Genomic DNA, 13497 nt, shown 5'->3' on the forward strand with positions numbered 1-13497 from the left:
CTGGTGAAATAGGTGTGGATCCCGCGGGGGGGGGGGGGGGGGGGGTTTGTAAGGTCCCGAGGCGGAAGACGAGGCGTTCTTCCTCCGGGCGTCGGGTGGTGAGGGGGTTTGATGGAGGAGGCCCAGGACTTGCAGGCCCTCGGCAGAGTGGGAGGGGGAAGTTGACGCGTTCGGCCAAGGGGCTGTAGGGGTTGGCGGGCGACCCAGAGATGTCCTCTGAGACGTCCCGCGAGTCGGCGTCCTCGCTCCCCGATAGAGGGGAGACCACATCGAGAGCGACGGACGCGGCCGATGAGGTGTTCGGAGGTGCAGGAAAATCTGTCGGGTGTGGCAGGGTGGGGGAGGTGTGGGCGCAGGTTTTACACCGCCTGAGGCGGCGAGGTGCCCAGGCGTGGAGAGTGGGTCGGTGATGGGGCGTGGAGCTGCCGAGGGAGTCAGGGAGAGGAGTGGTCCATGCGGAATGCTGGTAGGGGTGGGGAGGGAAATATCGCTCTGGTGGCGGGGTCCAACGGTAGATTGGCGGAACTGGTGGCGGACGGTGCGTTGTATCTGGAGATGAGTGCGGTGGAAGGTGAGGACCAGGGTGGGGGCTGAGCCCTTGTCGCGATTGGAGGGCGGAGGTGCGGGACGTGGAGCAGATGCGCTGGAGGGCGTGGGTTGACCACGTGGGAGGGGAAATCGCGGTCCTTGAAACCGGAGGCCATCTGAGAGCCCCTCCTGGGACTGAGGAGGTGGGTGTACTCCAGGTAGCCAGTGGGTTTGTGGTGGGGGTCCATGTTCTCGGTCGGCGGGGGGGGAATGGAAACAGAGAAGTCCACATTTTGACTCTGATGTTCTTCTGTCATCGAAATTAAACTCTATCTGCCCCCTCCTCAGCCCAACAAGACAATTTTGTCTCCAACTGGCAAGCCCTCCCGGAATCCCACGTGGGCACTGCTGCCTCACAGCGCCAGAGACCCGGCTTCAATTCCCGCCTCGGGCGACTGACTGTGTGGAGTTTGCACGTACTCCCCGTGTCCGCGTGGGTTTCCTCCGGGTGCTCCGGTTTCCTCCCACAGTCCAAAGATGTGCGGGTTAGGTGAATTGCCCAGGCTAAATTGCCCGTAGTGTTAGGTGAAGGGGTAAACATAGGGGTATGGGTCTGGGTGGGTTGCTCTTCAGAGGGTCGGTGTGGACTTGTTGGGCCGAATGGCCTGTTTCCACACTGGAGGGAATCTAATCGAGTGATCACACATCAGTGGTTACTTATTTATTGACTACCTGTCTTTCAAGACGGACCTTTCCCGAAGAACTCACCGCATCATCCACTGAACCTGAAAAGCCACTCCCAGCAAGGGTACTTGGGGCCTGACTCGCCCAAAAGGGAGATTACCTCTGAGGGGGTGGGGTGGCTACATGGGAACCCCCCAGGATGGTGATATCGGAGGGGGGGAGGGGGATTTAGTGATGGTGACACCATTGAATGTCAAGGGGGCGATGGTTAGATTCTCTCTCAACGGTAACCCCCAGGATGGTGATAGTGGGGGGGAGGGGGGATTCAGTGATGGTAACGCCATTGACCGTCAAGGGGGCGATGGTTAGATTCTCTCTCAACGGTAACCCCCAGGATGGTGATAGTGGGGGGGAGGGGGGATTCAGTGATGGTAACGCCATTGACCGTCAAGGGGGCGATGGTTAGATTCTCTCTCAACGGTAACCCCCAGGATGGTGATAGTGGGGGGGAGGGGGGATTCAGTGATGGTAACGCCATTGACCGTCAAGGGGGCGATGGTTAGATTCTCTCTCAACGGTAACCCCCAGGATGGTGATAGTGGGGGGGAGGGGGGATTCAGTGATGGTAACGCCATTGACCGTCAAGGGGGCGATGGTTAGATTCTCTCTCAACGGTAACCCCCAGGATGGTGATAGTGGGGGGGAGGGGGGATTCAGTGATGGTAACGCCATTGACCGTCAAGGGGGCGATGGTTAGATTCTCTCTCAACGGTAACCCCCAGGATGGTGATAGTGGGGGGGAGGGGGGATTCAGTGATGGTAACGCCATTGACCGTCAAGGGGGCGATGGTTAGATTCTCTCTCAACGGTAACCCCCAGGATGGTGATAGTGGGGGGGAGGGGGGATTCAGTGATGGTAACGCCATTGACCGTCAAGGGGGCGATGGTTAGATTCTCTCTCAACGGTAACCCCCAGGATGGTGATAGTGGGGGGGAGGGGGGATTCAGTGATGGTAACGCCATTGACCGTCAAGGGGGCGATGGTTAGATTCTCTCTCAACGGTAACCCCCAGGATGGTGATAGTGGGGGGGAGGGGGGATTCAGTGATGGTAACGCCATTGACCGTCAAGGGGGCGATGGTTAGATTCTCTCTCAACGGTAACCCCCAGGATGGTGATAGTGGGGGGGAGGGGGGATTCAGTGATGGTAACGCCATTGACCGTCAAGGGGGCGATGGTTAGATTCTCTCTCAACGGTAACCCCCAGGATGGTGATAGTGGGGGGGAGGGGGGATTCAGTGATGGTAACGCCATTGACCGTCAAGGGGGCGATGGTTAGATTCTCTCTCAACGGTAACCCCCAGGATGGTGATAGTGGGGGGGAGGGGGGATTCAGTGATGGTAACGCCATTGACCGTCAAGGGGGCGATGGTTAGATTCTCTCTCAACGGTAACCCCCAGGATGGTGATAGTGGGGGGGAGGGGGGATTCAGTGATGGTAACGCCATTGACCGTCAAGGGGGCGATGGTTAGATTCTCTCTCAACGGTAACCCCCAGGATGGTGATAGTGGGGGGGAGGGGCTGTACAGGACATTGGTTAGGCCACTGTTGGAATATTGCGTGCAATTCTGGTCTCCTTCCTATCGGAAAGATGTTGTGAAACTTGAAAGGGTTCAGAAAAGCACCAGGGACCCGGGTTCGATGTCACGCTCGGGGCGACTGCCTGTGTGGGAGTTTGCGGATTCTGCCCCCGTGTCTGCGTGGGTTTCTTCCGGGTGCTCCGGTTTCCTCCCACACACCGAAAATGCGCAGGTCAGGGTGGATTGGCCGTGCTAAATTACCCATAGTGTCCATGGATGTGCAGGTTAGGGAGGATTGGCCATGCTAAATTACCCATAGTGTCCATGGATGTGCAGGTCAGGGTGGATTGGCCGTGCTAAATTACCCATAGTGCCCAGGGATGTGCAGGTTAGGGTGGATTGGCCGTGCTAAATTACCCATAGTGCCCAGGGATATGAGGGGTGGTTTGGCCGTGCTAAATTACCCATAGTGCCCAGGGATGTGAGGGGTGGTTTGGCCACGGGGAAATGCAGGGTTATGGGGACAAGGGTGCAGGAGCTGGGTCTCGTTAAATTGAAACATTGGACGTTACACTCCTGTCGGGGACTGGGCGCTATATAAATGCGACCTCCAGTCAGCGCGACACCACCCCCACCCACCCCCATTCCACTCTGTCCTGACCTGCCTCTCTTCCAGGTGCCAAGTCGAGCCAAGCCCTCGGCGACGCCCCGTCAGTCTCAGTAACCGCGGGAGGCACTGCCGCCCTGAAGTGCCAGGTTAAAGGCCTGAACGTCGCGGACTACGGCGGCTTTTGGTACCATCTGCGGACAGTGCAGGCGCCGCGGTGGGTGCTGGTTCACTGGGCAAACGGCGGCATCGTGCGGGGCACGGGCTACACTGACCGCTTCCAACCGTCCAGGGACGCGGGCACCAGCAGCTACGTCCTGACCATCACGAGCATCGCTGGAGCAGACACTGGCACCTACTACTGTGCCACAGTCAAAGACAACCAGGTCATCTTTGGCAACGGAGTTCACCTATTCATCGCCAGTGAGTGTTCACTTCGCGGGAGATACCGCCGGGCACTCGGATCCTGTCCCCCTATCCCACCGCGAGCACCGTGTACAGTACCCCGGTCTCCCTATCCCACCGGGAGCTCCGTGTACAGTTCCCCGGTCTCCCTTTCCCACCGGGAGCTCAGTGTACAGTTCCCCGGTCTCCCTATCCCAATGGGAGCTCGGTGTACAGTTCCCCGGTCTCCCTATCCCACCGGGAGCCCGGTGTACAGTTCCCCGGTCTCCCTATCCCACCGGGAGCTCAGTGTACAGTTCCCCGGTCTCCCTATCCCACCGGGAGCACCGTGTACAGTTCCCCGGTCTCCCTATCCCACCGGGAGGTCGGTGTACAGTTCCCCGGTCTCCCTATCCCACCGGGAGCTCGGTGTACACTTCCCCGGTCTCCCTATCCCACCGGGAGCTCAATGTACAGCTCCCCAGTCTCCCTATCCCACCGGGAGCACCGTGTACAGATCCCCGGTCTCCCTATCCCACCGGGGGCACCCTGTACAGTTCCCCGGTCTCCCTATCCCACCGGAAGCACCGTGTACAGTTCCCCGGTCTCCCTATCCCACCGGGAGCTCAGTGTACACTTCCCCGGTCTCGTGTACAGTACCCCGGTCTCCCTATCCCACCGGGAGCACCGTGTACACTTCCCCGGTCTCCCTATCCCAGAGCTCGGTGTACAGTTCCCCGGTCTCCCTATCCCACCGGGAGCTCGGTGTACAGTTCCCCGGTCTCCCTATCCCACCGGGAGCTCGGTTGTCAGTTCCCCGGTCTCCCTATCCCAACGGGAGCTCGGTGTACAGTTCCCCGGTCTCCCTATCCCACCGGGAGCCCGGTGTACAGTTCCCCGGTCTCCCTATCCCACCGGGAGATCCGTGTACAGTTCCCCGGTCTCCCTATCCCACCGGGAGCTCCGTGTACAGTTCCCCAGTCTCCCTATCCCACCGGGAGCTCGGTGTACAGCTCCCCGGTCTCCCTATCCCACCGGGAGCTCGGTGTGCACTTCCCCGGTCTCCCTATCCCACCGCGAGCACCGTGTACAGTTCCCCGGTCTCCCTATCCCACCGGGAGCTCAGTGTACACTTCCCCGGTCTCCCTATCCCACCGGGAGCTCAATGTACAGCTCCCCGGTCTCCCTATCCCACCGGGAGCACCGTGTACAGATCCCCGGTCTCCCTATCCGACCGGGGGCACCCTGTACAGTTCCCCGGTCTCCCTATCCCACCGGGAGCTCCGTGTACAGCTCCCCGGTCTCCCTATCCCACCGGGGGCTCGGTGTACAGCTCCCCGGTCTCCCTATCCCACCGGGAGCTCGGTGTACAGTTCCCCGGTCTCCCTATCCCACCGGGAGCTCGGTGTACAGTTCCCCGGTCTCCCTATCCCACCGGGAGCACCGTGTACAGTTCCCCATTCTCCCTATCCCACCGGAAGCACCGTGTACAGTTCCCCGGTCTCCCTATCCGACCGGGAGCTCAGTGTACAGTTCCCCGGTCTCCCTATCCCACCGGGAGCTCAGTGTACAGTTCCCCGGTCTCCCTATCCCACCGCGGGCTCGGTGTACAGTTCCCCGGTCTCCCTATCCCACCGAGAGCACCGTGTACAGTTCGCCGGACTCCCTATCCCACCGGGAGCTCAGTGTACAGTTCCCCGGTCTCCCTATCCCACCGGGAGCTCCGTGTACAGTTCCCCTGTCTCCCTATCCCACCGGGAGCTCGGTGTACAGTTCCCCACTCTCCCTATCCCACCGGGAGCACCGTGTACAGTTCCCCGGTCTCCCTATCCGACCGGGAGCTCAGTGTACAGTTCCCCTGTCTCCCTATCCCACCAGGAGCTCGGTTTACAGTTCCCCGGTCTCCCTATCCCACCGGGAGCACCGTATACAGTTCCCTGGTCTCCCTATCCCACCGGGAGCTCCGTGTACAGTTCCCCTGTCTCCCTATCCCACCGGGAGCTCGGTGTACAGTTCCCCACTCTCCCTATCCCACCGGGAGCACCGTATACAGTTCCCCAGTCTCCCTATCCCACCGGGAGCTCGGTGTACAGTTCCCCGGTCTCCCTATCCGACCGGGAGCTCAGTGTACAGTTCCCCGGTCTCCCTATCCGACCGGGAGCTCAGTGTACAGTTCCCCGGTCTCCCTATCCGACCGGGAGCTCAGTGTACAGTTCCCCGGTCTCCCTATCCGACCGGGAGCTCAGTGTACAGTTCCCCGGTCTCCCTATCCGACCGGGAGCTCAGTGTACAGTTCCCCGGTCTCCCTATCCGACCGGGAGCTCAGTGTACAGTTCCCCGGTCTCCCTATCCGACCGGGAGCTCAGTGTACAGTTCCCCGGTCTCCCTATCCGACCGGGAGCTCAGTGTACAGTTCCCCGGTCTCCCTATCCGACCGGGAGCTCAGTGTACAGTTCCCCGGTCTCCCTATCCCACCGGGAGCACCGTGTACAGTTCCCCGGTCTCCCTATCCGACCGGGAGCTCAGTGTACAGTTCCCCGGTCTCCCTATCCGACCGGGAGCTCAGTGTACAGTTCCCCGGTCTCCCTATCCGACCGGGAGCTCAGTGTACAGTTCCCCGGTCTCCCTATCCGACCGGGAGCTCAGTGTACAGTTCCCCGGTCTCCCTATCCGACCGGGAGCTCAGTGTACAGTTCCCCGGTCTCCCTATCCGACCGGGAGCTCAGTGTACAGTTCCCCGGTCTCCCTATCCGACCGGGAGCTCAGTGTACAGTTCCCCGGTCTCCCTATCCGACCGGGAGCTCAGTGTACAGTTCCCCGGTCTCCCTATCCGACCGGGAGCTCAGTGTACAGTTCCCCGGTCTCCCTATCCGACCGGGAGCTCAGTGTACAGTTCCCCGGTCTCCCTATCCGACCGGGAGCTCAGTGTACAGTTCCCCGGTCTCCCTATCCGACCGGGAGCTCAGTGTACAGTTCCCCGGTCTCCCTATCCGACCGGGAGCTCAGTGTACAGTTCCCCGGTCTCCCTATCCGACCGGGAGCTCAGTGTACAGTTCCCCTGTCTCCCTATCCCACCAGGAGCTCGGTTTACAGTTCCCCGGTCTCCCTATCCCACCGGGAGCACCGTGTACAGTTCCCCGGTCTCCCTATCCCACCGGGAGCACCGTGTACAGTTCCCCGGTCTCCCTATCCCACCGGGAGCACCGTGTACAGTTCCGCGGTCTCCCTATCCCAACAGGAGCTCCGTGTACAGTTCCCCGGTCTCCCTCTCCCACCGGGAGCACCGTGTACAGTTCCTCGGTCTCCCTATCCCACCGGGAGCTCAGTGTACAGTTCCCCGGTCTCCCTATGTCACCGTGTGCTCGGTGTACAGTTCCCCGGTCTCCCTATCCCACCGAGAGCACCGTGTACAGTTCCTCGGTCTCCCTATCCCACCGGGAGCTCGGTGTACAGTTCCCCGGTCTCCCTATCCCACCGGGAACACCGTGTACAGTTCCCCGGTCTCCCTATCCCACCGGGAGCGCCGTGTACAGTTCCCCGGTCTCCCTATACCACCGGAAGCACCGTGTACAGTTCCCCAGTCTCCCTATCCCACCGGGAGCACCTTGTACAGTTCCCCGGTCTCCCTATCCCACCGGGAGCACCATGTACACTTCCCCGGTCTCCCTATCCCACCGTTAGCACCATGCACAGTTCCCCGGTCTCCCTATCCCACCGGGAGCACCGTGTGCAGTTCCCCGGTCTCCCTATCCCACCGGGAGCTCAGTGTACAGTTCCACGGTCTCCCTATCCCACCGGGAGCACTGTGTACAGCTCCCCAGACTCCCTATCCCACAGGGAGCTCGGTGTACAGTTCCCCGGTCTCCCTATCCCACAGGGAGCTCCGTGTACAGTTCCACGGTCTCCCTATCCCACCGGGAGCACTATGTACAGCTCCCCAGACTCCCTATCCCACAGGGAGCTCGGTGTACAGTTCCCCGGTCTCCCTATCCCACCGGGAGCACCGTGTACAGTTCCCCGGTCTCCCTATCCCACCGGGAGCTCAGTGTACAGTTCCCCGGTCTCCCTAACCCACCGGAGCTCAGTGTACAGTTCCCCGGTCCCCCTATCCCACCGGGTGCTCAGTGTACAGTTCACCGGTCTCCCTATCCCACCGAGAGCTCGGTGTACAGTTCCCCGGTCTCCCTATCCCACCGAGAGCACCGTGTACAGCTCCCCGGTCTCCCTATCCCACCGGGAGCACCGTGTACAGTTCCCCGGTCTCCCTATCCCACCGGGAGCTCGGTGTACAGCTCCCCGGTCTCCCTATCCCACAGGGAGCTCTGTGTACAGCTCCCCCGTCTCCCTATCCCACCGGGAGCACCGTGTACAGTTCCCCGGTCTCCCTATCCCACCGGGAGCTCGGTGTACAGCTCCCCGGTCTCCCTATCCCACCGGGAGCTCAGTGTACAGTTCCCCATTCTCCCTCTCCCACCGGGAGCACCGTGTACAGTTCCCCGGTCTCCCTATCCCACCAGGAGCACCGTGTACAATTCTCCGGTCTCCCTATCCCACCGGGAGCACTGTGTACAGCTCCCCGGTCTCCCTATCCCACCGGGAGCTCAGTGTACAGTTCCCCAGTCTCCCTATCCCACCGGGAGCTCAGTGTACAGTTCCCCGGTCTCCCTATCCCACCAGGAGCTCAGTGTACAGTTCCCCGGTCTCCCTATCCCACTGAGAGCTCGGTGTACAGTTCCCCGGTCTCCCTATCCCACCGAGAGCACCGTGTACAGCTCCCCGGTTGCCCTATCCCACAGGGAGCTCTGTGTACAGCTCCCCGTTCTCCCTATCCCCTCGGGAGCACCGTGTACAGTTCCCCGGTCACCCTATCCCACCAGGAGCACCATGTACAGTTCCCCGGTCTCCCTATCCCACCGAAAGCTCTGTGTACGGTTCCTCGGTCTCCCTATCCCACCGGGAGCACCGTGTTCAGCTCCCCGGTCTGCCGATACCACAGGGAGCTCCGTGTACAGTTCCCCGGTCTCCCTATCCCAACGCGAGCACCGTGTACAGTTCCCCGGTCTCCCTATCGCACCGGGAGCACCATGTGCAGCTCCCCGGTCTCCCTATCCCACAGGGAGCTCTGTGTACAGTTCCCTTGTCTCCCTGTCCTAACGCGAGCATCGTGTACAATTCCCCAGTCTCCGTATCCCACCGGGACCACCGTGTACAGTTCCCCGGTCTCCCTATCCCACCGGGAGCTCAGTGTAGAGTTCCCCGGTCTCCCTATCCCACCGGAAGCTCAGTGTACAGTTCCCCGGTCTTCCTATCCCACCGGGAGCTCGGTGTACAGTCCCCCGGTCTCCCTATCCCACCAGGAGCTCAGTGTACAGTTCCCCGGTCTCCCTATCCCACCGGGAGCTCAGTGTACAGTTCCCCGGTCTCCCTATCCCACCGGGAGCTCAGTGTACAGTTGCCCGGTCTCCCTGTCCCACCGGGAGCACCGTGTACAGTTCCCTGGTCTCCCTATCCCACCGGGAGCACCGTGTTCAGCTCCACGGTCTCCCTATCCCACAGGGAGCTCCGTGTACAGTTCCCCGGTCTCCCTATCCCAACGCGAGCACTGTGTACAGTTCCCCAGTCTCCCTATCCCACCGGGAGCACCGTGTACAGCTCCCCGGTCTCCCTATCCTAGCGGGAACTCGGTGTACAGTTCCCCGGTCTCCCTATCCCACCGGGCGCTCTGTGTACAGTTCCCTTGTCTCCCTATCCCACCGGAGCACCGTGTACAGTTCCCCGGTCTCCCTATCCGACCGGGAGCTCAGTGTACAGTTCCCCGGTCTCCCTATCCTAGCGGGAACTCGGTGTACAGTTCCCCGGTCTCCCTATCCCACCGGGGGCTCTGTGTACAGTTCCCTTGTCTCCCTGTTCTAACGCGAGCACCGTGTACAATTCCGGAGTCTCCGTATCCCACCGGGACCACCGTGTACAGTTCCCCGGTCTCCCTATCCCACCGGGAGCTCAGTGTACAGCTCCCCGGTCTCCCTATCTCACCGGGAGCTCGGTGTACAGTTCCCCGGTCTCCCTGTCCCACCGGAAGCTCAGTGTACAGTTCCCCGGTCTCCCTATCCCACCGGGAGCTCAGTGTACAGTTCCCCGGTCTCCCTATCCCACCGGGAGCACCGTGTACAGTTCCCCAGTCTCCCTATCCCACCGGGAGCTCAGTGTACAGTTCCCCGGTCTCCCTATCCCACCGGGAGCACCGTGTACAGCTCTCCGGTCTCCCTATCCCACCGGGAGCTCAGTGTACAGTTCCCCGGTCTCCCTATCACACCGGGAGCACCGTGTACAGTTCCCCGGTCTCCCTATCCCGCCGGGATCACCGTGTACAGTTCCCCGGTCTCCCTATCCCGCCGGGAGCACCTTGTACAGTTCCCCGGTCTCCCTATCCCACCAGGAGCTCAGTGTACAGTTCCCCGGTCTCCCTATCCTACCAGGAGCTCAGTGTAGAGTTCCCCGGTCTCCCTATCCCACCGGGAGCTCGGTGTACAGTTCCCTGGTCTCCCTATCCCACCAGGAGCTCAGTGCACAGTTCCCCGGTCTCCCTATCCCACAGAGAGCACCGTGTACAGTTCCCCGGTCTCCCTATCCCACCGGGAGCTCAGTGTACAGTTCCCTGGTCTCCCTATCCCACCGGGAGCACCGTGTACAGTACCCCAGTCTCCCTATCCCACAGAGAGCACCGTGTGCAGTTCCCCGTCTCCATATCCCACCGGGAGCTCAGTGTACAGCTCCCCGGTCTCCCTATCCCACAGAGAGCACCGTGTACAGTTCCCCGGTCTCCCTATCCCACCGGGAGCACCGTGTACAGTTCCCCGGAATCCGTATCCCACCGGGAGCACCGTGTACAGTTCCCTTGTCTCCCTGTTCTAACGCGAGCACCGTGTACAATTCCCCAGTCTCCGTATCCCACCGGGACCACCGTGTACAGTTCCCCGGTCTCCCTATCCCACCGGGAGCTCAGTGTACAGCTCCCCAGTCTCCCTATCCCACCGGAAGCTCAGTGTACAGTTCCCCGGTCTTCCTATCCCACCGGGAGCTCGGTGTACAGTTCCCCGATCTCCCTATCCCGCCGGGAGCACCACGTACAGTTCCCCGGTCTCCCTCTCCCACCAGAAGCTCAGTGTATAGTTCCCCGGTCTCCCTATCGCACCGGGAGCTCAGTGTACAGTTCCCCGGTCTCCCTATCCCACCGGGAGCTCCGTGTACAGTTCCCCGGTCTCCCTATCCCACAGGGAGCACCGTGTACAGTTCCCCGGTCTCCCTATCCCACCGGGAGCACCGTGTACAGTTCCCCGGTCTCCATATCCCACCGAGAGCTCGGTGTACAGTTCCCCGGTCTCCCTATCCCACTGGGAGCACCGTGTACAGTTCCCCGGTCTCCCTATCCCACCGGGAGCTCAGTGTACAGTTCCCCAGTCTCCCTATCCCACCGGGAGCACCGTGTACAGTTCCCCAGTCTCCCTCTCCCACCGGGAGATCAGTGTACAGTTCCCCAGTCTCCCTATCCCACCGGGAGCTCCGTGTACAGTTCCCCGGTCTCCCTCTCCAACCGGGAGCTCCGTGTACAGCTCCCCGGTCTCCCTATCCCACCGGGAGCTCAGTGTACAGTTCCCCGGTCTCCCTATCCCACCGGGAGCTCAGTGTACAGTTCCCCGGTCTCCCTATCCCACCGGGAGCACCGTGTACAGTTCCCCGGTCTCCCTATCCCACCGGGAGCTCAGTGTACAGTTCCCCGGTCTCCCTATCCCACCGGGAGCTCAGTGTACAGCTCCCCGGTCTCCCTATCCCACCGGGAGCTCCGTGTACAGTTCCCCGGTCTCCCTATCCCACCGGGAGCTCAGTGTACAGCTCCCCGGTCTCCCTATCCCACCGGGAGCTCCGTGTACAGTTCCCCGGTCTCCCTATCCCACCGGGAGCTCAGTGTACAGTTCCCCGGTGTCCCTATCCCACCGGGAGCACCGTGTACAGTTCCCCGGTCTCCCTATCCCACCGGGAGCTCAGTGTACAGTTCCCCGGTTTCCCTATCCCACCGGGAGCACCGTGTACAGTTCCCCGGTCTCCCTATCCCACCGGGAGCTGCACGTACAGTTCCCCGGTCTCCCTATCCCACCGGATGCACCGTGTACAGTTCCCCGGTCTCCCTATCCCACCGGGATCACCGTGTACAGTTCCCCGGTCTCCCCATCCCACCGGGAGCACCGTGTACAGTTCCCCGGTCTCCCTATCCCAGCGGGAGCTCGGTGTACAGTTCCCCGGTCTCCCTATCCCACCGGGTGCTCCGTGTACGGCTCCCCGGTCTCCCTATCCCACCGGGAGCTCTGTGTACTGTTCCCCGGTCTCCCTATCCTACCGGGAGCACCGTGTACAGTTCCCCGGTCTCCCTATCCCACCGGGCGCTCAGTATACAGTTCCCCGGTCTCCCTATCCCACCTGGAGCTCAGTGTACAGTTCCCCGGTCTCCCTATCCCACCGGGAGCACCGTGTACAGTTCCCCGGTCTCCCTATCCCACCGGGAGCTCAGTGTACAGTTCCCCGTTCTCCCTATCCCACCGGCAGCACCGTGTACAGTTCCCCGGTATCCGTATCCCACCGGGAGCACCGTGTACAGTTCCCCGGTCGCCCTATCCCACCGGGAGCTCAGTGTACAGTTCCCCGGTCTCCCTATCCCACCGGGAGCTCGTTGTACAGTTCCCCAGTCTCCCTATCCCACCGTGAGCACCGTGTACATTTCCCCGGTCCCCCTATCCCACCGGGAGCACCGTGTACAGTTCCCCGGTCCCCCTATCCCACCGGGAGCTCAGTGTACAGTTCCCCGGTCCCCCTTTCCCACCGGGAGCACCGTGTACAGTTGCCCGGTCTCCCTATCCCACCGGGAGCACCGTGTACAGTTGCCCGGTCCCCCTATCCCACCGGGAGCTCAGTGTACAGTTGCCCGGTCTCCCTATCCCACCGGGAGCACCGTGTACAGTTGCCCAGTCTGTGTATCTCCCTTGATGTGCCCGGCTGACATCTCTCTCTCTCTCTCTCTCTCCGTAACCTCCCTGGCAGCTCGCCAGCCGTCTGCGCCCACCGTGCACCTGTACCAGCCACCCCCCGAGCAGCTCGCCTTCCCAGGCCACGACGTGACCCTGACATGCCTGGCCAGCGGCTTTTACCCAGGGTACATCCGTGCCCGCTGGACAATGGACGGCAAGGAGGCCGAGCGCCGGCTGGTGACGGAGGCGGTGCCCGCGCCGGGGGGCACCGACGGCAGCTACAGCTGGAGCGGCTACCTGACCCTGACCGCCGACGAGTGGCACGCACACTCTCGCTTCTCTTGCGAGCTCCACCACGAGTCGAGTGCGGAGCCGGTGGTGGGCACCCTCGACAGGGGCTCCTGCCCGCTCTCCTAACTCTGTCTGCGCCAATGGATACAATAAAGGCAACCCCTCTGGTCTGACACGACTCTTTCGTTCTTTGACGCGTCGGTTGGCGGCCTGTGGCCGCGTGCCTCGGCGGGGTGGGTGGGGGAAGAGGATGAGAACTCCGGGCGCGCGTCGGCTGAGCTTTTCCGTGGACCCGGCTCCGAGGGGCGGTTGGGAGGCCGCGGGGCCCGGAGTCACGTGGAGGCCGGGAGTGAGGCCTACTTTCCACTGCGCCAGCCTCCCCCCTGCGCAGGGTGGCGAGTGTGG

The 13497-nt window shown here is 61.9% G+C and overlaps 1 protein-coding gene across 1 annotated transcript; it reads left to right on the top strand.

Annotated features, from left to right (window-relative positions):
• Positions 1–3459: 3459 nt before the first annotated feature.
• On the top strand, positions 3460–13267 carry LOC122547914 (immunoglobulin lambda-1 light chain-like; the record flags this gene model as incomplete). The annotated part of the gene is made up of 2 exons (XM_043686472.1): positions 3460–3823; positions 12875–13267. Coding segments are annotated over 2 exons (708 nt in total), but the record flags the coding sequence as incomplete, so codon positions are not given.
• Positions 13268–13497: the final 230 nt, after the last annotated feature.

Source organism: Chiloscyllium plagiosum, unplaced genomic scaffold (assembly GCF_004010195.1).
Source record: "Chiloscyllium plagiosum isolate BGI_BamShark_2017 unplaced genomic scaffold, ASM401019v2 scaf_12960, whole genome shotgun sequence".
Lineage (NCBI taxonomy): Eukaryota > Metazoa > Chordata > Chondrichthyes > Orectolobiformes > Hemiscylliidae > Chiloscyllium > Chiloscyllium plagiosum.